Genomic DNA, 26250 nt, shown 5'->3' with positions numbered 1-26250 from the left:
GATTGCTGCCCTTTCGGAGACAGACAAGTGACAAGACACACCGGCCTCATGCACAACAGCCAACTTTTATTGAGTCTTCTTCCCCTTATACAGATCTGAAGGTCTGCATGGTCAATCCCTGGTCAGTGCATGGCCAAACCGGTTGCCACCCGGCCAATCAGCCAATGGCTGCTCGCTTCCTCAACAGCCCAGGTCTTCTCTCCAAGAGCCCACACTGGTCAGGTTATATAATCAAGGTACTTATATAATTAGTTACCTTTCAGTTATAAAATGGGTATTAATTATAATTGTGAGGCCTTTAGGCCAGCTGTTGGCCACCACAATACTAGATAGTGTTAATTACTTTGAAAATTCAATGCAACAAGATAAATAGCAAAGGAAAACCTTGGTGACTTCATTGATCAATTCTTTAGCACTTAGTTTGCTAAATGGAGGTAATTCTAAAGTATCCCAGGACTTTATTATTGTGCAGCTAAGTCTGTGATGAACAAGAATTTGTGTAGGTCAGGGCTATGCATTGGTGGGAAATTCCAAATGTTTGTTTTGTGTTATAGTGGACGTGGATCTAGGGCTGCTGGTTGTTACCAAAGCAGTGTTTGAGAAAACAGAGGGAGCAAATGTTACTTTTGGAGTTACTGTAGTTTGCTGTAGTAAGCTCAGCTTACTTGCCCATTTTTGAAAGCTTAGATTTCTTTTGAAAGTTGCATTTGAAGCTGAATCAAACAAAAATGGAAGATAATGAATGTCTTTTCACAATCTTGCTGAAAGAAGTTTGAGATATTTTAGAAGTTATTACTATGCACTGGAACCATGTACTTCTTTACTCCTAGAAGAGGCAGGGTACTTCTTGGAGGCCTCAGGTCATAGAGGCAAGTTACTTATGATTTCAGTCACAGTGCTATTTTTTTAACAGCGTAAACCATAACCATTTGTTCTTTTTACATGATTTACCTGCCTCCTGACACTGCATGTGTTTTGATTGTGTTTCTTGCTTTTAAAAGGCCACTAAGCTATGTGGAATTCACTGACAAAATTTGCTTGTGTAAAATGCATACAACTTGGCTAAGTTGTTTTGTGATGATTTTGCTGTTTGCTATGACTGACATGGCTGTAAGGTTGATGTGTACAAATGAGGAAAAGCTCATTACTCTCATGGATATGGAACATCTGAGTAAGTAAGAAAATGACTCAAAGGCAAGGAGCAATTTTGTATGTCACCACTGTGACAGTGAGCAATTTGTATTTTGGGGATTTTGAGTATCATCTTGTGTGTCTGTTACCCTGGTATCTGTTCCTGAAGTCATATGTTGTGAAGGAGTCTATATATGTTGCTGCAGTGCTGCCTGACTGATAAAATCAATGTGTATGGACATTTTAACAGTAATACATTATTCTGATTTGGTGGTGTTTTACAGCTATTGTGCATTTTGCTTTTGAAAGCTAAACAACAGCATGTTGCTGTGCTGAGCATGGAAAGTTAGACACAATGATTGTTCTAAGTGTCTTTTACTTGGACTGCTCTGCCTGGCATCAGATCTTATAACATCTAAGTCTATACACCCTGTGGTTGTGTGCTATTCAGTTTGGAGCTCTTGTTGACTTTTGTAATCTATATTTGTAGGAGAAAACTTTTTATAAAAGTGCCTGTGACTGCTGAGGGCCAAGTTGTGAAACTACGGTTGCACTCTGTGTTAAATGCCCAACAGCTTGCTACATTTCTTTGAAGTCTAGTTTTCAAGAGTCCGAGAATTTTTTTATGGCTTGAATATTTTTATCTAAGGACTGTGTGTTTTGTTTTCTTTTTCCTTTGGGTATAGGTCTGTAGCTTTGTTTCAGGCCAAGATTAGAAGAAGAATAGAGGGTTGATTCCTCCCTTCCTCCAAAAAGAGGAGCTAATAAAGTGTCTGCCTGCCCCACAAGAATAAGGCCATCCAAATCTGTAGCATCTGAAATAAGTGTGACCTCAGGTGGAGTTCCACAAATGGAATACATCCATTTGTGACAGCATGTTGAGACCTGAATTTTGGAGCAGTTGCCACAAAATGGCAAGTGGATTGTACTTATTTTGTGTTGAGGGATTTCGTTTACTTACTTAAAATCTTAACTGAAATATCAGAATTTAAGCAATCAGTTTATTTACCACAATGTTGGCTAAGTATACGATTGGGTGGCAGAACAAGATCTTTTATTTATTTATTTATTTATTTATTTATATTTTAAGAAGCTGGAAAAAAGGATAAGTCCTCTCATCAGGGGGTTTTTATTATAAAAGGGATCTTTGGTTAACATTGGCAACTTGTATTTCCCACTCTCATGAAGGTCTTGAAGCAGAAATGAGGCATTACCAAATAGATTTTATTTCAAGCTGAAATGTTTTAAAATAAAGTATAATAGCATTGTTGAATGAAGTCAATAACTAACATGATTAACATTTCATGCTTAGCCAAATTTGGTAACTTGTCTGCTAGGTTTGCCTTTGAATTGTGCATTTGTCCAAATATTTTGTATTTCATTTGTTTTTCTTGTCTTTCACTTCTACATCCACCTGAGATATTTATCTTATTGCCTTGTTTTTAATGTACCCGAGGGAAAAATAAAGTAGGCTAGTAGCCTTGTATTAAAAGCATGACTGATGGATCTATATAAGCTCATAAAACCTTAGAGTGTTTTCAGGGATGCATCTGAAATTGGAGTTTAACAGCTCAACCGTAACTCATTCTCCATGTATTGGTGAAGTCTTAAATCAGAATTTAATGGTCCGTATTTTTTTACAGTTAAACTACAATATTCAGGTACAAGAGTGCAAATTAAACACTGAGTTTGAGTTCAATTTCTGCCTATGGTAGAACAGATTTTTTTGTCATGCTGGATTAAACCTCAAAAACTATCAGGCTGAGAAGGAAATTTGCCTGCTGGTGAAGGCAGTGTGGATCAGTGAGCAGTACGAAGTTCATTCAAGTGGGGGGACTACTTTCCTGGAGGCTAATCCAGTTCAGCTGAATGGGAACTGTCTGAGGACCATTGCAGGCCTGTCTTTTGATCAAATTCTTTGGCCTTGCTTCCTGAAAAAGAGATGTAGTTCCTACCCAGTTTCAAAAACTTTCACAGATTACTTGGGGATAATATTTGAGCAAATGAACTCTGAATAGCAGATGTATCACATCTATGATGAAGTGACTACTTCTGGACAAGGGAAGAGCTACAGACATCATCTATCTGAACTTTTGTAAAGCCTTTCACACAGTCTCCCACAACATCCTTCTCTCTAAATTAGAAAGAGATGGATTAAATGAGGGGACTGGTAGATGGATAAGAAAGTGTTTGGGCAGTTGCTTCTGGAGGGTAGTGGTCAATGGCTTAGAGTCCTGATGGGCATCAGTGACAAGTGGTGTCCCTCAGGAGTCTGTACTGGGACCAGCGTTATTTAGTACCTTCATCAATGACATGGACAAAGTGGTTGAGTGCACCCTTGGTGCATTTGCAGATGACACAACTCTGGGTGTCACACCTGAAGGATGGGATGCAATCCAGAGGTGCCTGGACAAGCTCCAGAAAATGGACCCATGGGAATCTCATGTGGCTTAATAAGACCAAGTGCAAGGTGCTGCGCCTGGCTTAGGGCAGCCTCCCGTATGGGGATGAGGGATGAACAGATGGAGAGCAGCCCTACTGAGAAGGACTTGGGGGTGCTGGTGCATGAGAGGCTGGACCTGACCCAGCAATGGGCACTCTCAGCCCAGAAAGTCAGTTGTATCCTGGGCTGCATCCTAAGCAGTGTGGGCAGTGGGTTGGGGGAGATGATTTTGCCCCTCTGTTCTGTTCTCATGAGACCCCACCTGGAGTGCCGTATGCAGCTCTGAGGTCCTCAATACAGGAAGGACTTGACCTATTGGAATGAGTCCAGAAGAGGGCCACCAAACTGATTAGAAGGGGCACCTCTCCTATGAAGAAAGACTGAGAGAAATGATCTGTTCAGCCTGAAAAAGAGAAGGCTTCAGGGTGTGTGTCCTTTCTTTATGTAGAGAGTGCCTTCAAGAAAGCTGGAGAGGGACTTGTGATATGGGCATGTAGTGATAGGACAAGGGGAAAGGCTTTCAGTTTAAATGGAAGAGAGTAGGTTTAGACTAGATATTAGAAGAAATCCTGTACTGCGAGGATGCCCAGAGAATTTATGGATGCCCTGTCCCTGTAAGTCTTTAATGCCAGGTTAGGTGGGGCTTTCAACAAGCTGGTTTAGTGGAAGGTGCCTCTGTCCATGGAAGGGGAGTTCAAACTAGATAATCTTTATGGTCCCTTCCAACCCAGATCATTCTATGATTCTCCACATCCATAGTTGTGTCTTACCTGCAGCTACAGTTCTAATAGCCCACTGCACTCTTAGACTGTATCTGTAGTTATAAAATAAGGTGAATGAGGGCTTGTTGTCTGGCATAACACAGCATGTGACAATATGTCTAAACCTCTGTGAACAGCTTGGCTTTATCCATGCTATTTGCAACAGCCCTGGCTATAGTTATCTCCTGAACCATAGTCTGGGCATTGCCTGGGAGAGTGCTAGCTGGCAGGGCTCAAAACTCTGCTGGAGGCTGTGTTCCTTAAATGCTGTGAGTGATTATGGACAGTGACTGAGTTAGTGGCCTGATCCTGCTGAGTTTACGAAGTTAGGTGTAGTAATAAACCCTGTGTAAAGACCATGTTGGAATCTCTGTGTTAAAATAATCTCCTAAAGATAAAGTTGGTAAGTGTACACAGGAGAAATCATATAGGAATGATTCCAGGTTTACAGATAAGATTCAGTTAAGTGTTTCTTTGTATTTGTAACCTTAACTCATTGTGTGGAATATTATCCCTTGATCAGAATAAAAGATTAGTAACCACACTCTTTTTAGATGGTTCCTATGTACAGGTCTGTAGTGTACAGATTATTACTGTAGCATGGTTGGAGGACACAGAGCATCTTTTACCTCTGAGCATTTCCAGCCTTTCTGCAGACAGTCAGTGACGGAATTGAGTGTACAGAAGGTGTGCAAATCTACCCCTGGGTAGACAGATATTGATTTGAGACTTTACTCTCTTTATTCAGGAATTGGTGTGTGAAAGGAATATTTCCCAAAAGGTTTATCTAGCAGTGAATTTCTGAGAAGAGAAGCTTATCTCTTCCAGACAGGGGCTGCAGGTCTGCTTTTCCAAGGAGTAGGTGGCTGATGGGTGGGTACCTTCCAGCTCCTGGCAAGCTCTGAAGCCTTACATTAGCTACTACATGACAACAAAATATCCAACTCTGATTACATTTTTAATGGATAAAAAAAGGTGGCTGAACTTGTTAGAATTTAATTTTTTTTTCTCCCTAGCTATATTTCAGGGCAGTGTCTTACTTTGTTTGATAAGCCTTTTAAACTATTTGTTGCTTCTTTTCTGTTGCTAGTTTGGAAGAAGCCCTGATATCACTTTAATTCAATAGAAATTGCAAAAATAGAAGGAGTGACTGTATGATAAATGTCATTCTTGCTTATACTGGATGATTTCCACGAAACAGATTATGGTGTTTTAATGATTAAAAGTTCTAATATTTTCTGAAGAAATTCCTTATTTGCAGGAACTATTCAGTTCTTGATAAATCATGGAATAGTTTGAGTAAAGGTCATGTAATCATTCTCATGTGCTAAAGAGTTGGGGGGGGGATAGAGCTTATTTTTTTCCTTTAAATTCAGCACTCCTTGGTGGAGAGATTGCACATATGAAATCCAGTGAGCTTGTTGACTGTCTCAGCTTCTGCAGGTATCAGCCAGAGTATAGGAAGAAGGTATCAGCGGTTATGTCCGTGAGAAGTGCTTTGTTACTGGAGTTCTCCAGTAACATGGAGTTTGGTAGCCTCCATAAAGGCGTTGAGTTCAGCATAAAATCTACTTTAAGGTTTTAAACTTATCCTTTAAGGGGATAAGTTTAGACTTTCTTTTGTAGTGACAGATGGCAGAAGTGTTCAGTTTATTTGTTCACAGTTTACTGTTTAAAAACTCTGAGTGGTATATTTTGTTTAAAAAGTGTGGGAGGGTGCCAAAGAATAGAGAATGGGGCTGATAGAGAGAGAAGGAGTGGTAAGTATGGGTAGTGCAGCAGGAGTGCAGGCTGGGAGGGAAGAGTGAAGGGCAAAGAAGTTTAATGGAGATGAGAAGAAAAAGATTCTCACAAAGATTCAGACACTGAGTAGGATATTGCTTCAGTCCAGCTAGGCACTCAAGACAATCTGGAAAGTAAGGCTGGATGAAAGGGACAGTTGCTCTTCTCAGTGGTATTTTCACGGAAATTCTGTAGCACCTTGCCTATCTTCAGTTTAGGTTTTATGATCTGAGAAAATGGGCAATAACAAGCAAGGGAAGGTTGTAAGTTTAGGTGACTGCATCTCCATCATTCCTCTTAATTTAATACGTTGAGTATTATATTGCACATATTCCAGTCTGAAATGCTTATTTGAAAAGGATTGCTTATAAACAATGGTATTTTAACTGCCCCTTCTTCTCAAGTAATTGTGTATGGCTTACTGTTCCTTCTTATATATAATGATACTGTACATAAGTATTATTTTTAGTGATGCTTGTGTAGGTTCTTTTCCCAGAGTCCAGTTATCTTTTTTTATTGAATGATACCTTATTGTGTGACTGGTCTTGCTGATTTCACTTGAATTACTTAGTTAAAAAATATATATATATGGACCAAAGGGATTTATCTCAGTTTATCCAGAATAAGTTTTTGTATTTCTTTAATGATAAAAGGACTCAGTTGCAAGATTGATTGCTGTGGTGTTACTGAAAACTTGGTATAGATTTCATTCTAACTCTCAAGGCTGCTGCTATTTGGAATTCTTATCCAAAATTGGTTAATGGCATTTCTGGTTTTTTTCCATAGGCAATGTTCAGTCTCTGCATGGTTGAGAGTGAAGCTGATGAGGTGAATTTACATGGTGTCACAAGCCTCGGTTTAAAACAGGCCCTGGACTTTGCATATACTGGACAGGTATTGTACAGTTCTTCAAATTAAGAAACACAATCAAAAGCAACTGCAATAAAAACTGAGTGTGACCTTTTTAGAGGTACTAGAAAATATTTTTCTTGTGCGCTATTCAATACAAGATATTTCAGTTTAACAGGTCTTAGTTTTCTTATACTGTGGTGGATTTTTTTTCTTCAGAAGGATTGTTTAATAAAAACAGTGCTTTATGTGCATCATTGTCAGGTAGGGAGCCATGTAGGGCTTTCATGCCCTTTTTATAGTTGCCTGGCTATTCATAAAATCTTAATGTGAGTTGAATCTGCTTGCAAAATTAAATGTATTTCCCTTATAATAAATATTTATAAACTCTGCTGTGTTTGAGAAATTATATAATTGATGGGAAAAGTAGTGTCTTACTCTCCGGACAGATGCAGTTGAGGCATCTTTGTAAATGCTTATAGACACTATACATCTTCATTGTGTCTTTATGACCACAGGCTAGGTATCACTTTATGGCACTTCAGAAAATGCAGAGAGATGCTCCTTTTCCCTCTACCCCTTGCCCGAAAGAAAGAAAGAAAAAAAAAAAAGGTGGGAAAAAGAAGTATTTATGACCTCTGCACTGCATGCTTGGACAGTGTTGCTGTGTGACTTCATCTCAGTTCACTGTTCATGGATAGTGAGCTATCATGAAACACCCAGCTGAGTATCATAGAACACCCAGCTATTTTTGCTTTGGACTCCAAAAGTTCTAGATAACCAAACTATTTCTGGAATATCACTACAGCAGCTGAGTCCATTGACGTATTAGTGACGTTTATTAGTTAATTTTGAAAAGGAAGGCTTAAATACATGTGATGTTACTCTGAAGAGCTGTTGGGTTATAAAAATTTAAGGCATCTGCTTCCATACTGTGGATTGAGTACATGGACTTGTTTGGGGTCTTTTTGTTTGTTTGTTTTTTTTTTTTTTTTTTTTTTTGTTTGTTTGTTTGTTTTACTTTTTAAAGGAAACTAAATAGAAATAAGGGGAAAAAATTACCTGTTTTAAATGACCTATTTTTGTCACCAGCCCAGAAAACAGTTATGCTTTAGCATTGGTTTTGGAGACTAGCACTTGAATTTCTCTGAAAAAATTTGAGTTTGTGCTGTTTTGGAAAACACAACGTATTCAAAATTTCTTTGATAAAAATGATAAACAGAGATGCCATACTATATTAGTGAATTAGCTGAAGATCTCCGTACATGACTTGTCATTGATATGCTTTTTTTTCTTGCGGCTGAAAGCTTTTAATAAAAATTGAATGTCTTTGGTAAAAATGAAAATGTTAGGTACCTATCCTCTTAGCCATTTAAAACTATAGGTTGATTATTCTGAAGAGAAAACTCTGGTTAAATGAAAGTATCTTTTGAGAAGGTGGGTTGTAATTGATTTCTGTCTGATCCATCCTGTCTGCTATGCTTAGAGGTATTCCCCATCTTTCTGCAAAATTCAAAGTTTAACAAACCCGTGTAAAATACATTGAAGAACCTTTGAAAGACTGGATATGGCTTTTATGTAACACAGCAAGTGACCCCACGTTGCTTCCAGGGTAGTATCCTCAGATCCCTGGGAAATATGTACCTTCTGTCCTTGGCCCTTTAGACACTTTTTGAGTCTTTCACTTTCAGGCATAACCTACTTTGAATAAATGAGTGGGTTTCCTGAGTTAAGTATAGCTGTGCATGTACGTATAGTTGCTCGTACGTATAAGTGATTATGAGGCGAAGCTTGCTCTGTGTCTGTCAGATACACCAAGTGCTATGTTGATGCACAGACAAATGAGAAGGATTCTGTAGTAGTTCTCTTGCAAAGATGCCTTTGAAGCACAACTCAGTGAAACGTGGGTCTGAGAATTAGCAGTGTCTCGTTTCCCTTTCATCCTTGGAATTCTCTTCTGGCCCTGCATTTGTATGTGTTCAGCATTGCTTGTGTTCTGACTCAGACTGACAGAATCTGGGTGAACATTTCAAGGCAGTGATTGGGACTAATCCACAAAGGCTATTGGTAAATACCTGTATTACTGCATGCTTACATCAGAGAGTTCTGAAAACAGAATTGTCTTTAGCTTGGTTTATAAAATTCCTCCTGTTTTTAAAAAACAAACAAAATAGTTCTTAGTAATCCAGAAGTCACTTGTGCCAAATACAACCTTATATTGCTCTGAAAATGTGGGTACCAAGATGTGATCTGGAGTGCCTCTTAAAGTGAAAACCATGAACTCCCTCTCTTATTTTTATTTTAATCCTATTTGGCCAAAATATTAGTTCAAAAAAATCGGTGTTTCTCTAGTAACATGGTGGAAGTCCCTAAAATGTCCTTGTCTAAACAGATAAGTAATTAGTTGCAGCTTTCTTCTCTTTACTTCTTTAATGTACTGCACCTACATTTGATACATTATACTTCAAACTGGGTGCAACTTTCTGTGTAAAATAATATAATGGAGACATCTGGTGGAAATATTTAATATTGCAGGATGGCAATATTTGATGCCTGCAGTTTTTGAAAGTTATTAAAATGAAGAAATTTAATTTTCAGGATGACCATGAAATCTGAAATTACACTCTGTCGTCCAAAACTCTGTCACACAACACTCTTTTTGTTAATTTGAAATCTTCCTGTGGCCTTAAAATGCAACCTTCATCTTCCTGTCTACTTAGGCAGACAGTACCTTACTGTAATTACTGTTGAAAATATTTTGCTTTTAAGGAAAAATTGATTTTTCAGAAAAAGAGTGTTTTAAAACTCAAGTCAAGTATAAATAATTTAATTCCAACTGGACTAATCCATTACTATGGTCCTTAATAATTACAAAGAAAGAAATTTTGGTATAGAAATAAATAAAAATGGACAAAAGGAGTGGCAGTAGACTTTGATTTTGTTCTTTGCGTGTATGTTCTCAGTAATCATTTAATAATAAAATCTTCAGCAAAATATGTCTTAGATGTTTCATCTCATCCATAGGCATTTTACTATGTAATCCCCATATTCAGAATTCAGAGGTACAACTCTTTTCCTGTTGTAGTTGGTTCTTTTACTGTCGTAGTTCCCATATCCTTTCTTCCCAGAAGGGCTTTAAGGTCATTCTCTCTTTTACTTCATAGCTGGCAGCAGTAAGGCCAGGCCGGAGTCTCAGTGAGTAGATTACTCTCCCTTTCTTCTCCCAAGGGCATTTTGCAAGTGTCAAGTGTGCCTTGGAAGGGAGATGGATCAAGTACAATCAATTTATGAACAATATGTTTTAGAATACTCATATGGAGAAGCATTTCTAGGCAAAGAGTTTGGAGCTCACAATCCCTGCTGTCAAAATAAGAGCCTTAATCACTGTGTCAGAGACTCAGTTGTCTACTCTTTTTGACTACCTTTTATAATTTTAACTCTTTTGTTAAAAAGAGACATAATCTTACTTGGAGGAATGGGATAGCCACGAAATAGGCCAGTGTAGTCAGCTGACAAGTCAGAGGAACACTGGCTTTAATTTGCAGGGGATGATTGTGATCCTAATTCAACAAAAATACAGAGTCCCATGCATACTGAAGTGCTTCAGACTTGGATGTTCTTTGTAATTATGTTCTATCATATGTCTTTAATCTACGGTAATAAATATTTTGCATTTAGATAGAATTTTGTTTGAGGACCTCAAAAGAAATTACGAAAGCAAGTAATCACTGTCCTTATTTTGTTGCATCACAGACAGGATATTATTTTGGGAGAAAATAACTTTCCAGAGGCAGCACAACACACTTGTGGCTTTCTTAGTGCTTAATACCAAGTTCTCCTAAGTCCCATTTTCCTAAGTGGCTGGTCTGTTTTTTTTCCCCTAAACCCTAATATTTTGTTTCTGTATTTATAGAAATATTATCCTGAATTAGCAAAGCTGAAATGAAAGCATTAGTGAGGAAGCCCTTATATATGAGGCTTTTTATGTTCAGCTTTTTTTCCCAAAGTGAATTTTGGGGTAATTTTTCCTGTGATACTTTCATAGCCTGAGATTAACACAGCCTTCCTTCCTAACTATGGCATGTTGAAATGTTTCCTTTTATTAAAAGCCACATATGAAGCTGCACTTATAGTGACTCAAAAATAGGTTTTAAACTTTCTGTTATTAGCATATTTAATAGGTTTTCTTTTACTCACAAAATGCTAATGTACCAGCAGTGTTTTAATAAAGGTAATATGAGTATATTATCCCAGTTACAAATCTAGAACTTCATTTTATTTCCAGGTATGTTGCTCCCAATATTACTTTAATGCATTATCAGTGTGAGTCCTATTTAACTATTGCCTTTACTTTGTATTCAGTTAGTTTGAAATCTGTCATCCCGTTGACAGCTATTATCACTTTACCAAACAGGCTTCAGGAATTGGTAGAGTACCATCACGTGATTTTTCAAATTCATGCACACAAACCTCTGATTAGTTAAAGTATTATCTTACAGCTCCTTTGTGAAATTGTTCTTTCAGTTTAGTTATTTCTTTAACAAAAGCCATGAAAGAGTAGATCTTCTTAGATAGTAAAGAATTAGTAGAAATAAATATTATTTCTAAGCACAACTATTTCTCCTTATAATTGCTTTGATTCCTTTATAGAATCTTGGCTTTCATCTCTCATCAACTCCCCTCCTCATTTGATGTTGACATTTTTTCTAGTGATCAACCAGTATTTCATCTGCCATTTTTAGTTAAGACCAGGGTAAGGCAGCTGTCAATATCTCAGTGCCTCTTATTGTGTTAATCCTCTCTCTTGTGGATGGAGGTGTATTGCAAAGGTGTATTGTGGTGGTTGATTTTCTTGGGTAAGTGACCTACTGCATCCTGTGCACAGCAGTTCCACTGGCTGCTTTTAGATTAAAATGAATCAATTAAACTACCTGCTGTGCCCTAGCAAAAGTGACTTCAGCTATCCTTGCTCTTTTCTACTGGGGACAATATGCCAAAGTCATGTGTAACTGAATACAATAGGTCTGTGTCTTACTATAAATACTTAACATCATTTTTCAATGTAATTTCAAAGGAAAAAATATGAATTTGATACTTAGATTTGGGCTTTTCCTTTTTCACTTCTCTCAGGATAATCTTGTTTCTGTATCTAGTGCTAGGTTACAGCTACTAGGTCCTAGGTTCACAGTTCAGCTATGGGTTGCCTAAGGGGCTTAGATATACAGAGCTTTAATTAACTCACTTTATGCAGTTCATTTTAGAGAAAATTAAATATTTGACTTCATGTGCTCTGGACAGGAATTAAGCTAGGGACAAGGTAGCTTTTCTAGTGCTGAAAGTGATTAAAATAATGAAACACCTTCCCAAAGAATAGTGAATTTGCTTGAAGTCTTGCTTATCCAAACCCTCTTTAATTACAGTAATGGTACTTCATAGTGTTGTGAAGCTATGTCAGGGAAAGTTCAGGCTGGAAATAATGAAAAGGTGGCAGGTCCCTGGAACAGGTTCTCCAGGGAAGTGGTCATGGCACCAAGCTTGTCAGAGTTCAAGGAATGTCTGGACATGTGTTTAGTTTTGGACAGTTCTGCAATTAGCAGGGAGATAGGACTAGATGATCTTTATGGGTGCCCTCCAAATTGAAATATTCTATGGTTTTATGATGTATATATGCTGTGCATTTAACACAGATTTTCTTCTAGTTTTCTGGAAAAATATTATGACATATCAGAGAAATGGTGGTCATGATTCTTTCTGGCTTTGGCTAATGAGACATCTGGATTTCATAGTGAGTGCTACCAAACATTACGTGCCAGGGCATTGGGCAGTTGCCTGCAGGGGACTAGAACATTCTTTCCTCCCTCACTTTTTTGAAGCAGCACTTGTCAATGTGCAAGGATCTCAGCATTCAGCCAAATCATGAATGAACAGGGAGACAGCCAGAAGTGCTATCTGGTAGAGAGTGAAATGCAGTCTAAATTACTTTAAAAGAAAAGTTAAGGTGTTTGATTGCTCTCAAGCACACGGAATGATCTCCATCAGGCAAAAACAACTGATACTTTTGTTTGATGCCTGTCTTGTTTGAAATGCTGATCACTGCAAGTGGAGTCAAGGAGGAATTTTCTTTTTCATCAGAGTGGCAGGAGTCTTAGGAATTTTTTTTCATGTTGTCTGTGTTAAATTCCATATAGTTTACTTTCTAGAATTTTCTGACATGTACTGCATATTTCCTTACTGGTACAGCACAATACTGGTTTATTTTTAATGTGAATCATGCCACCACCTCACCTTTCCATTGTCCCACAAACAGCTGTATGGAAATGAGAACAATATGGGGGATAAATGAGTAGCTGGAATGAAGGTGATGAAAGTGCATCTTCAGTCTCTCCATCTTTGTCTGGGTATGCAGTTTAGCCTTCTTGGGCCTAGGGTAGCTATTATTTACTGTCTTTAAAAATCTGTGGATGAAATGTAGTGACCTGCAGTATGCAGGGAATAGAATGTTCTAATTGTTCTTTCCAGATATAAACCTCATGAGACTCCACAGAGCTGACAGTTAATCTGCATCTTACCTTCTCCCTCAGGCTATAAGTTCCTTTGTTGGAAAGGACAGTTTAAGGAGTTTCCTTCTTGTTCTGTTTTGGCCATTACTGCCCCCTTTGCTCTGACCTTACAATTTTTTTTTGTTGGCCTATACTGCTTTGTTGGCTGTAGGGGGGTGGGTGCAGGAGGCATTAAAGGAGTAGGGGGGCATTTTTGATCTGTGGACAGTGTGAAGATGAGGCCTGAGTAGTTGTCCTTGGGAAAGGTTGGTGGTTCATATACACTCTGTTGCCACGAGAGACCCAAAGAGGATTGAAGAGAGAGGCAAGATATATGATATCAGTTAAGTCTTTTCCCATGCTTACCCACCATCCTAAGGTGTTGGAGGGGATGCAGGTTGAGCTGGGAAAGGAAGAGAGAAATCTTGGGATAAGAGGGAATAAATTCTAGTTTTGAACTGCTGGCCGGAGGGTAAAAATACAGAGCGGGCTGTTACGGCCCACATGTCTCTGTAACCATGGGGCAGGTTATAGAATTCCCTTTTCTGCCTCAGCATTGTGCTTTACAAGGTCAGGTTTAATTTACCATTTTCTAGTTCTTGCATTTGCAAAGAAGCTTTCTGCAATATACCTACAAAGCATAAGTGGGCAAGTTTCCAGATAGATTTAGATTGTATGTCTAAAAATAGTGGATCTAAGAAATTGTGTAATCTGCCTTTCTGGATCTTGTGAACTCAGCATTCTGTTACAACCAGCCAATTTTTGCATTGCTTCAATCCTTTGGCCTATGGATCTGACCACAGTAGGGACTGGACTGTATTTGGTGCATCCTCTCTGAAGGGCTTGTGGCATGATAAGGAGTAGAACAGCTGCTTTGAGGAACAGGTTTCCTGTTTGAAAACAGTCACTGTAAGAGACAATTAGTTTGTCAAAGTAGATCAGTTTGAAAACGAGCAGTATGTCAGGCTTGATGGCTTAGGAAAGAAAGTTACTCGTGTATCGGCAAGATCCGCCTGTTGTGTGCAGGGAAACGGTGCTTAAGGTGATTTTCTTGGGTACCATCATATGCCAGCGAGAAGTTGAGAGTATAATGAAAATTAACCCTTAGAAATAAGGATTGAATAGAGGGCTGATTGTAAGATGCAGCCAGGTGCAACACATTAATTGCTTCTAATTAATCTTAATGTAAAAACAGTACAGGAACCAGTTTTGATATTACCTGTGTCATACAAAGGCACATTCTTCATGGTGAAGGTTGCAGTTATTGTCTGAATTTGATGGGTCCAAATTACTCTAAGTTTCTATCCCAGTAATTATGCCTCATAACCTTGGGGTTGAGGATGGATTACAGAAAATGATAAACCTTCTCTCTATTTTTCACACTTGAATTTTACGATGAATTTTTAAGTTGTGAATCCAAAGTAGACCTCAGTTTCACTCTCCTTAATTTACAATAAGTATCACTCTGTAGACCACAGAGTTATTGTTTTGATAGTTAGACAAGCAGAGGAGGCTCAGTCACTGTGTGTACTGGTGGTGTGCATGTGGTGGTATTTATGTGGATTTACTGTTAATATTGAGCTGGAATGCCTGTATAACATATAAACACCTGTGCTGGTAATTAATAAAAACCGAGCAATTGCTTTAGTGTATAAAAGCTGAAAGGTGTGGAATAATTGTGAATTACCACAGTTTCAGTAGAAGGAAAGTTTCCAATATATACTTCCTTCTTTACTTACCATTTTCTTTTCCTTGTGGATTTCTCTAGCATGAAGTTTCCTGATGGTGAACATTTAGCATAGATGAATTAGTATTTTTGCCTGTATGCAAATGAATGAGTATTGAATAAAAGTTCAGATAGTTCCATATAAGGCAAAGTTTTGTGAAGAGATAAACTACTTTCCTCAGTTCTCTTGGGAAACACAAAAGTCAATCTGTTTTCTCAGTAGAATATATCTTGCATGGTATAGGGGGGCTGTAAGAAAATGGAAGAACATGTAAGAAATACATCTGCCACCTTGAAATGAACTTTTGTTGCTGACTTTTTGCAAATCACCTCTAGGCAGTAGCCAGCTACCCTCCTTGCCTCTTGTCCTATTTCTCATCTCATAGGGCTACTAGTGTTATTTGTAAATGGATTTCTGTAGCTTTAAAATACATTAATATTATCACTGTTAAATACAGTTTCCTATGCCTACAAAGTATTAATCTGCTTAGGGTTCTGGTTCTCTGGTTGACAAAGTAAGTAACGTGCCATGGGATGGCAACTTCCTCAGTGTCAATCATATCTGAGTAAAAAACACTGCAAGGTCTATACCAGCTTGTTTAGTCAGTCTGACCTTGAGTTCTCACTTGAAAATACTTGACAGTGATGTGCTTTTATTTTTTTGTTTGTTTGTTTTTAATATCCGTGTCTAATGGAGATACTTTTGTAGCTGAAATCCATTCTAACTTTCCATTGAACTATCTCTCATCATGCGCAGCAACCTCAGTAGCACCAGCCAAAAACCTGGTTTCTGCTGGGCCTGATTTTCATTTACAGGAAGATCCTTACATGTCTTTCTGGCTAGATAAAGAACCTTTGTATTATATATAGTATATAAATGACATATAATGTTCACCTAAAACCTAGTATTAATAAATATAGTGATTTGCACAAGCATTAAGGATGTCATACACTGCCAGAACTCAATGTAAATGAGTTCTTGATATAAACAAGGACCAATCCCCTTCTCTCCTCCCCCTATATATCCATTATGTTGGAGATACTTCGTGGTTTTGCTTAAAGAAGTGCATACACATTTTTTCATTTCCCTAAAAAGTAGTTAAACTACCAAAGATGCAGGTGAGCATCTTTCCTTTTGTTTTCTATTTTCCTTATTCCACTGCATTTGAGGTATATAAATGATGCTGTGAGATAAAACTGAATTGTATGGGCAGAAGAAGAAGGATCTGAAAGCAAGCTTTACTTCCCTGTGGAGCAGTGAGAGACTGACCTCATGTGGTATGAAACCAAAGTTGCCAGGGGAAGTACAAGAATAAAATTGAATAAACTGAGCATCCTTGAAAAATTAATTTTTCTCATGCATTTCTGATTTTTTTGGGATGTTGTACTGCTTAAAAAATTTTAGTCCAGATAGTTTGTAGTCTGATTGCTAATAAGAAGTTGACCAGTGTCCATATTCCCAAAGACATTTTTGTGTCCCAAAAGGGGTGCTCTAACAAGCTGACCCCAAGACAGCCGTCTATGAGCTGTGGCCCAATTATTCTTACTGCTGCCTGTACATGATTTTAATTGAAATGAGTAGGAGTTTCATGTGAGCAAGTAACTGAATAATCAGTCTTGGTTTCTAAGCCCTTTCTGGCACTTCCCCAGCAACATGCTCATTGTGCCTTCAGAGCCCTGCTCTGTAAAATGAAGACAGGGCTTAGGAAAATTATAAAGTGGCACTATGCAGAATAGGCAGGGTGTTCCTTGTCTGTATATGTTTTGCATGCATGAATAATATTAATAGTGGAGACTTCTGAGTCAGTTCTGTTGGCCTGATTCATCAGTATATACAGAAGGATCTAAGTATACACATAACAAAAGGAGTCTCAGTTTTTTTGGAAAGTCTCCTTAAACAGCACACATTTAGTTTCAAAGGATTTAGGGGGTATTGTGACTAGCGACCCTCACAGGTAAAAAAAAAGCAAAAGGAAAGGTTAAAAAATCCTTAGGGAAATTCAGATGAACTTTAGAAACTCTGATCCCTATTCTGCAGAGACTTTTCTATATGCTTAATTGTATTGTATGTTTCTGTTCTTTATGTTGACCTAAATCTGAAATAACAAAGGCCTTTAGTATTTTTCTGTAAGTACTCTGAGTACATCTTCCAGATGACAAACCTTCCATTTTCTTCTTTACAGATCCTTTTGGAACCAGGGGTGATACAGGACGTCCTAGCAGCTGGGAGTCATTTGCAGCTGCTGGAGCTTCTCAGTTTATGTTCTCACTATCTCATTGAGGTGAGGCTTTTTGGCCTGATCAGCTGTTTCTGTTTGGTACACTTTTGTTTCAAGCCTAATTTCAGTAGAAGACTATTATTGCAATACCTGGTACAATCTAAATGGCAAGAACTGGATTTCAGGAGATCTGAATTTTGAGTGGAATTTGGGTTTCAGTTTATGGTAGATGCTTTATCCCTCCATCCATTTTGTCCATTTCATTCCTGAAAACAAGAATGGTCCACTGATTAATATCAGCACATGGGAATTAGATTTCCTCTTTTACCAGGGAATTTGCTTTCTTCTACCTCAGTGTACCAAATGTGAAGATATTTCCCTATTGAGATCATGAGTATTGTGACACATTCAGATGTGTAATTCTGTGAATATTGATGTATATTTCAGGGTACTACAACCTCTCACTGAAGGACGAGGGCTTGTTATAATGGTACCTTATTCTCAACTGGCCTCATGCCCATAATGCCGATGTCTTTATGAAACAAAAAGTCTGAGTTGCAATAAAGTTTTTTTTTTTTGGCTTGTGCAGGAAATGACTTATGATGATAGAAAGAACATGGCTTTGATGGGTATCTGTGAAAAGCCTTCTAAAAATAAAATGGCAGTAGCAGTTCTACAGAGCTGTTTCCTGCACTTGGTAACTTTTCAGTACTCTTTCTGAAATCGGATGTGTTAACTGCATCTGGGCAGCACTTGGGCACGAAGATGCACATCAGCACAGTGCTCTTAGTATGCACTTGCCTTCCAACAGTGTAACTGCCTTTGAACAGTTGGAGTGTGCTTGGCAGCACGCTGAGCTACTGAGTACCAGGGGCATGCAGGATCTCGTGTTAAGAACTTCAGGATGTACTTGAAGGCTCTGAGTCTTACAGAGAAAGAATCTGTTCTGAGTGTTAGCCTTAGGAAACCCTTCAAAATATATGTTCAGATAATAAGGAGGTATTAATTTGTGCATTATAAATTGATTAGAAAGTTAAAGGAGCTGTCAGAGTGCTGGAATTGGTATAATTTTTTTTCAGGGATGCGAGGAGGAATTTAATTTTTCTGAGAAAATAGACATGGGTTGTGATGGGAAAGATGGTTGGTTTGAGAAATAAGAACTGTGAGATACCAAATAAGCCACAAAACCATTTGACTTACTAATGTCAGGCAGGCATGGGAAGGGGTTACTGTAATGAGAAAGATATAAATCAACACTAGTAGTCATACAATGTATTTAATGCTCCCCAAACAAACCAGTCAGTGTGAGTATGTCTGTGATGCTTATGTGGCTCTTACCTTGTCAGAAATTGAACTGAAGAGACTATTACGTCAAAGAAAATATTAAAGAAATATTACAGAAAATATTACAGAAAATATTAAAGAGTGTGGAAAAGACTGAATATTGTGCTCATGAAGCAGGGATGTGAGAGGACTGTAGGAAAAGAGCAGGTATATGCTCAACATAAATCCTTGTGCCAACTTTTTCTATCACCTGTGTTGAGTAGCCTCTGGTGTTTTTAGCCCTTCCCTCAGCACCATCTTTAAACTTTTAATCCCAAGGCCATTGCAGGGGAGAGACAGACAACTACAGAGTTATCAGTGCTTTGAATCTTGTCCTTAATGTGCAAGCTATAGTCAATTATTTAGGAGTAGATTGCTAATGAATTAAAAAATAAATCAACCCCAAAATCACACTAGCCCCATTATAGAACCCAACACTCTGCAGTTAGTAAACATTTCTTCCAAATTACTCTGTATTAACAGATCAGTAAAAATTCTCTGGACATGAGAGTCATAGAAACCTTTAGGCTGGAAAAGCTCTTTAAAATGAAGTCCAAGTAAAAAGATTGCAAAAGATTCAGAGGTGTTTTAATTCCTCTCCTGCTAATGGTTTTTCCTGTTGCTCTCATGTCTTTAGATGCATTTTGTCTAATGTTTATTTGCATGTTTTTTCTCTTTCGACAACATAGAGGATAACCATGTCTTTCATGAGTTATAGAAACCACAACTCTGTGGCCTGCAGTTGCTGTAGGATGTGTGAAAGATGTGAAAAAGCACTGTTGTGCTCTGAGTAATGTGCCAGGGTAGGACAACTGGAGCTACACTGTTGTAAAAATTAAGAGGAAGTGGGACCCAGCGTCCAGATTTATACTAGTGGAGGGAGAGAGTAAGGTAGTGGAAGAAGAGTAGGGGAAAAAAAGAGGAGAATATATGTTGGAAGACAGAGAGCAGTGCTAGTTCTGTAAACTATTTTTGAATCAGGGTCTCATGATAGAAGTTTGGAATCTGTATGCACATCTGTGGGGTGGCTGTAGCTTATATCATGTTGGGATTTAGGATGTATTTTACAGTATTTTTTTTACCAAGTTCACCTCAGCAAGGCATATATGTAGACAGATTTGTAGTCTGAATAGATCACAGTAAGAATTTACCTGTCTTGTTTGTTTTGTACAGTTGCAGTCCATGCGAGTAATCAGTCTTGAGTAGTTGCTGTGAGTCTTTTTAACAGAGGTCAACAAGATTAAGACCGTGACATCTTTCAGGGTCCAAACTAATTATACCAAATATCTGTTTATGTTCTACACAGTATTGTGTGACTTCAAAAAATACCTTTTGCCTTATTTTAGTACTATCTGCAAATAAAATCCAAGTAGTTAAAGAAGGCTTCCTTAAAGCCACTTATCCTAGCTGCAGTTGGTAACTGGGATGTCTTGTCACCACATGTGCTGTGATACAGATGCTGGAAGGGGAGTAGTGCTTGCCCTTTCTCTTCCTGATAAATGAGTATGCCAGAGTTCTTCATTTACAGTGCTACTGAATTACTTTCATGCAGTTTTGAGTTGTTGAAATATCATGAACTTATCTTAGTTTAGCCTAAATTCAGGAAATGCAGCGTGTGGGATCTAGCTGTCATTTATTGTGTGATGATGACACAAAGTTTTAAATTGTTAGGATTATCTTTAACTGTTTTGATTAGACCAAGCTTTTCCTATATGAGTGCTGCTCTTATTGTTAGCACTTGTTCCAGCTCTTCTCTAGTTATTCCAGCTTGTCAATTTATTGGAACGGTCTTGAACAGTTTCATCTCTTCTTGATACTTTTATCTGGGGCCTGTAATAATTCCATGCATTTTGATAAGGAAGGTGTTTGTTGCTACAAATGCAATTGGCATTGCCCATTCAAGTATATGTTTCCAGGCACATTGGTAGTCTGTGAGTTTCCAAAGAATACTGTACTGATCTGATTCAGCTAAGATGATTGCTGAAGTGTCTGATTATCAAGAATTATCTGTAGTGGTCTGGGGACAGAGTAATTTCCAGCCAATGCTGACTTTTATATTGACAGGTCTTTAAGGAATTTCCTCTTGGTTGTCTCAGAATAAACAAAATGTTATTTTGATTATGATAGATCTTCTTTCTTATTGACTAAACAGCTTAGAGGTCTTGAATTTGTAGATGAATCTCAAAAATATATCTGTAACAAATTGTTTAAATTGCATTTATGACACTTTTTAAAAGAGTTCCCAATCAAAGGAAAGACAGGAAAAAGAAGAGGAACATTTTCTCCCCACCCTCAATTAGGTAATGCAATGGACATTTCTGACAATACTGCTAGTTTATTAAATGCATTTTATCATCTATAAACTTATCATTATCAAATGTTTTGATAATGTTCTCATTATCAAAATTGTAGCATCTAAAGTTGATTCAATATTTTAATTTGAAAACTCGTGCTCATTTTAGATTGATAATTTACTAGTTTTTATTTTAAAACAGTAGTAAATAATCTTTTCTTTATTTGCAAACGAGAAATGCCCAAGTATTCCTTACTTTAGGTCTTAATTCCAGCTTTGTGTTGTGCAGACTTCTCTTATCAGCATTGTCATATCCTGAATTATGATTATTCCACAACCTCTGCTGCTTGGGGGTTTTGTTTCCATCTTCATTTGTAGAGGGGGACTCTTTTGAAGCATGCTGATGTATTTTATTTGAGATACATACATATTCATGAATCTCTCATGTCATCTGCATAATTCTCAGGTACATTAAACATTGAAACAAGGCTTGTAAGCGCGCACATCTGTCTCAGGCTGAACAAACGGTAAGGCAATGCGATTTTTCTTAGCTGCTACAGAGGTGTGGGAGAGCTAAAGACTTGAACTTTGTGTACCTTCAGTGGCACTAAGGTCTGTGATCACTCACACAGTATTTGCTTGCAGCGTGCACATCCAATTCTCTAAGATTCTTGTTTCCCAAGTTCCTCCTCCAGGTCAGATTGATTGTCAGTTTTGGGTGAGGTTTTTCAAAGGAGGCTAATGCAGAGAGCTGCAGCCAATAGGCAAACTTTGAAATATAACGGGAATGGGTTATCTGAATAGCTTCTTTCCCTTTTAAAAGTGGACCATATCTGTCATATGACATTGCAGAAAGCAAGAGATAGCTAGTTAAAGGCATTAAAAGTGATGGACATCTGCGACTGGACTTTTTAAGTGGAACTGTAGAGAACATGGTATTAGATAGTATGCTTGTGATGACCTATTTTGCCCTTTAAAGCTTGTGAATGTTTTTCTGAAAGACAGACGACAACTTTATTCTTATGCAAGACAATAAATGTGTTAAAACATTTATTCAGAACATAAAAATGTTTGTTTCATATGTATGTATGAGTTACATAACTGGTTGTAGATCTAAGAAGTTTTGTCTTTTTCCTCAGCTGTTTGTGTATTCAGTACCAGAGAGCCACAAACTGCAAATTATTTCAACAATCAAAGAGTCTTAATAAGGAGGGAATGCTATTGAGAATAAAAGTTTTTAATGGAATTTCCTTCTACTGATCAACATAAGCTTAGTATTGTGTGGGTAGTAATTGGTTTTTAAACCAGAGGTTGATTTCCACTGGTATTCAGGGATCTGGGATATTGGACTGTCCCTAATTGAAATCTTCAAGCTAAGTGATTTTTCTGTGTATTCTGAAGTACAATATTTTTTTTCAGTGGAGTTCTAGGTACATCCTGAATTACATTCAAGGTACAAGGGTGATAGCTGTGAGTGAGGGGTTTAGAAGCTGCAGAACGGTCCAGAGCAAAGCACTCAGTTCTGAGAGGCAGGATGTGGTATGACCATTAGATAGCATATATCCCTGCCTGATCAGGCACTTTTTGTGAAGAACAAATTAAGTTTACACACTGGACAGAGTCTGGGATATCACTTATGTTATGTTTATTGGTGAGATAGTGGCATTGTTTCAATACAGACTTATGTGAAGTGACTGTCCTTGTACTTAATGCTGGAAATGATTTCTTATTCTCACAGTTTCTGGGAGGAGCAGGTATAGTAGACATGAGCAGTGATGATCCCGATTGCCACTGAAGTTACTCTGACTTATAAAAACTGTTCTTGGGATCCTAAATGTTTTTGTGTCAAGTGAACTTGAAAATATGATGCTGATTTTCCTATTAGTTTTAAGTGCATTAGGTTCCCTGCTAAATGGTAAATGTACCAGATTACTTTTTGGAAACTTCATTGCATTAAATGGAACTCTGCTACAGGTGTATCTGCTGGCTTGCTACTGATGTCAGTCATACCATCTTTAAAGAGAGCTAATTTAAGCTAAAAAAAGGAGAACACTTTAGGTGAGTGATTAAAATAAGCCTGAGCACAACATTATACAACAGCAGTCAACTGGAATTTTCTTGGAACTGCCTCTGTACTGCCCTGATCTGGATTCTTGTATACAAAAGCGGGCAGTGAGCAGGGTCAGACGTGGAATACAAAAATAAGATTAATCAATTCACAAATTATAAAATAAGGCCTCCTGTGATAATTCATGGTAATAATTGAAACAGGCAAATTGTCTTGGGGCATTTGATTTTTAAGCTTCTACTGTGATGGTCAATTTAGGCTTATAAAACAAAGTTTGTTCGTGGTGTACAAATGCCTAATGATCTGAATATCTTCTTCTTCTAATTTTAAACTACTTGAATGTGTTGTGGATTGAAATATGTTACTGTTTTTAAATGGAAGAAGCCACAAATGAATTTGCATGTGGAATTAAAAGGAGGAGTGTGCATGGTTTATATATGTGGGTAGGCCAGAGATTCAAAGCTATTTATTTTTCTTAAACCCAGCTTCTCCATTTGGAATGGTGCCAATAACAATCCCAACTTTCACTAAGATACACTCCTTCAGAGATGAATTAATTCATACACCAGAGATTGAGAGCATCACCTTTGTATTGCTAGAAGCCCCAGATCAGGTGGGATTTTAGCTCCTGGGTTTTTCATATAGAGCGAATTAAACTGCTTGAAAGAAAATCCAAAGGTCATCTAGCAACCAAGGCTTGCTTTTTTTAACTAATACTGAGGTTTTAATCTAAGTACATGCATGCACACTCCCCTCAATGCCCCAAAATTAGTCACCACCAGCAAACTTAAATCTACCAGCTTTATCCTGTGGTGAAGTAACCTTCCCATGCTAAGAATACAAAGTAGACAAAAATAATGTTGTCTTGCATTTTCTGGTTTTAAGTGTTACACAACCAGTTGTTGCTGTGCTAGCCTACTATTTTTTGAAGGAACAAGTTTTGTCAGCTGTTGTTATTGAGCTATTGGCAGTCATTAGAAAAGTTCTTGGACAAAACTCAGAAATAACTTTGGGATTTTTTCTCTGCTATCTCTTTAATATACTGATACATTACACAGATAATGATCTATATATGTGAAATATGAATGCACTAGTGAGGATTCCAACTTAAAATGGGACTCAGGAAAAAAAATGATGGTGTTTTTCTCCATTTTTCAGTTGGTGTCAGTGAGGAAAGTGAAAATACTCCAAAGTGACAATACCCAGTCACTTTGAATCCCATTCTTACTGCAGTCCACTTGCTGGTATTTATCTGCAATGTGAAATGAATCTGATGATGGATGTGTAAAAAAATGATGCCGCAACATCTAGGTTAACTATTGCTGGCAAGATCAAAGCTCCCAAGCTGTCTAGGTAGTTGTATGGATACACATTTCCAGTCCTCTGCAGTGAAGTTACAACAGAGGTCACAATTTGGGAAGAGGTAGTTAGTGCTGTACCTGCCATCTCTTTGCAGATTTTGTCAGGAAGGGAGAGCAGCTTTGGCATGTGTTTTAAATAGGAACAGAGAAACTACATTGCTTCGTGGTTTCCCTCCCTGCCCTTCTCATGTTTTGGCCAGTGTAGCCTCTTTAGATGACCTTTCTGTCCACCAGTCCCTGGAAGATTTCTGCTTCTGGAATCTTTCCAGTATTTTTATAAAGCTGTAAATGGGCTGATGAATGCCATAATGCTTAGTGTAAAAAATTCTTCTTTGGTTTTATTACCATCTGATCAATACTAATGTTTTATGTTCTTCCCGTCCCTCCCAGTGTATTTCACTTTAAATTCTCCTTACGAGTTGATGCAGTTTGGATGCATGAGCCCCCAGAATGGAAGTATTTTTAACTGGGTAGTGCAGCTGTCCTTATCTGCTGGTGTTCTCAGCGACATGCCCACTTAGAAGTCTGGAAGGAAAATTTTGTTTATTGTAAGGGATGACACCCAGAAGGCAGAATGCCTGAACTGGACTTGAAATGAGGCAGTCGGACCCCTTCCTCCCCGGGCCTGGGCAGCAGGTGGCAGTGTGAGTCCATAACAGCTTGAGCAGAGAAATTCAAGCTAAAATCAGAAAAAATGAAAAGAAAAATTATTTATTTTTACTCTGTATTAGTCTTCTGACCTAATCAGTAAAAAAGTCATTATTCACACAACACTGGGCAATATGCATTGTAATTTTTAACAAATAATAGGAAACTGTTAATGTTTTCACAGGAAATACAGTTCTGTCTTGTGCAGCAATGGTCATTTATCACTGCACTTTGTGAAATCACTCATTTGTTCTAATTTGAATGTAAATGACTCTAAGGTTTTACAAATAAGGTGACAGACTCACATAAATGTAATTGCAGGGTTCATCTCTCTCTTTTTATATATCACTCATTAAGTTATGAATTAAATACATCGTATTAAACCAGGGGCATGTCCAATGATGATATTGTAATGGCAAATTACTCTATGCTATTAGAGGTGTATTTTTTATTCATGGACATTAATTTGTCATTAAGCGGCATTAGTTTAGCACTTTTATGTGTAAGACGTGACCTGAAAGAGGAGACTTACAGCTCTAATGTGAAAGAACAGGAATATAGGCTCCAGACACTGAGAGGGGTTTTTACCTCCTGTGAAGAAGCAGAGGGAAATTTTACTTAAATTTTCTTTGATCTAAAGCACTTTTAGTTGTGTTAAGCCATTTTAGCAAAGGTATTTCTGAAACAAGAAAATGCTTTATTATAAAGTATTTACAGTATGGGAAAAGCCAGAGTGCTAAGTACGAAATGGTGACTATAAATCACTTGTAACCTATGAACCTGAAGAGAACAGTGGGCTTGAAGTGAGTTACAATCTGATTTTATCGCAGAAGTATCACTGTGGTAGAGTTAATAGTTCATCTTTTTTTTCCTCTATACTGGCTTACCCAAAACAGAGCTGATTTTTTTTCATTCTTCATTATGAAGTAAATATCTTTTACCTCTTGTCTACTTTGTATTTAAACTAAGGAAAATAGTGAATGACTCAGTCTTCTCTATCTTTAAAAAATGTTTAAAAGACCTTGTAAAATTTATTGTATTTTTTCAGTCAGTTTAATAGAAGAGACTTTTAAAACCTTGTTTATTTTATGGTGAAGATGGACTGAA

At 37.7% G+C, this 26250-nt stretch overlaps 1 protein-coding gene across 13 annotated transcripts in view; it reads left to right on the top strand.

The window, feature by feature from the left end:
- Positions 1 to 26250, top strand: part of KLHL32 (kelch like family member 32) — a 127136-nt gene that overhangs the window by 41250 nt on the left and 59636 nt on the right. For 12 of the 13 annotated variants that reach the window (XR_011149962.1, XR_011149960.1, XR_011149961.1 and 9 more), the window contains 2 exons: positions 6904 to 7011; positions 17415 to 17513. Coding sequence is in view for 10 of the 13 variants with exons in the window: in XM_069011106.1 (XP_068867207.1) it covers positions 6904 to 7011; positions 17415 to 17513 (207 nt within the window). In the remaining 3 variants the exon portion in view is untranslated. The remainder of the gene's footprint in view (positions 1 to 6903; positions 7012 to 17414; positions 17514 to 26250) is intronic. The other variant, XM_069011112.1, reaches the window with a different exon arrangement.

The sequence above is a fragment of the Aphelocoma coerulescens genome, chromosome 3 (genome assembly GCF_041296385.1).
Source record: "Aphelocoma coerulescens isolate FSJ_1873_10779 chromosome 3, UR_Acoe_1.0, whole genome shotgun sequence".
NCBI classification, from domain to species: Eukaryota; Metazoa; Chordata; class Aves; order Passeriformes; family Corvidae; genus Aphelocoma; species Aphelocoma coerulescens.
This window is presented reverse-complemented; position numbering and strand designations above follow the sequence as displayed.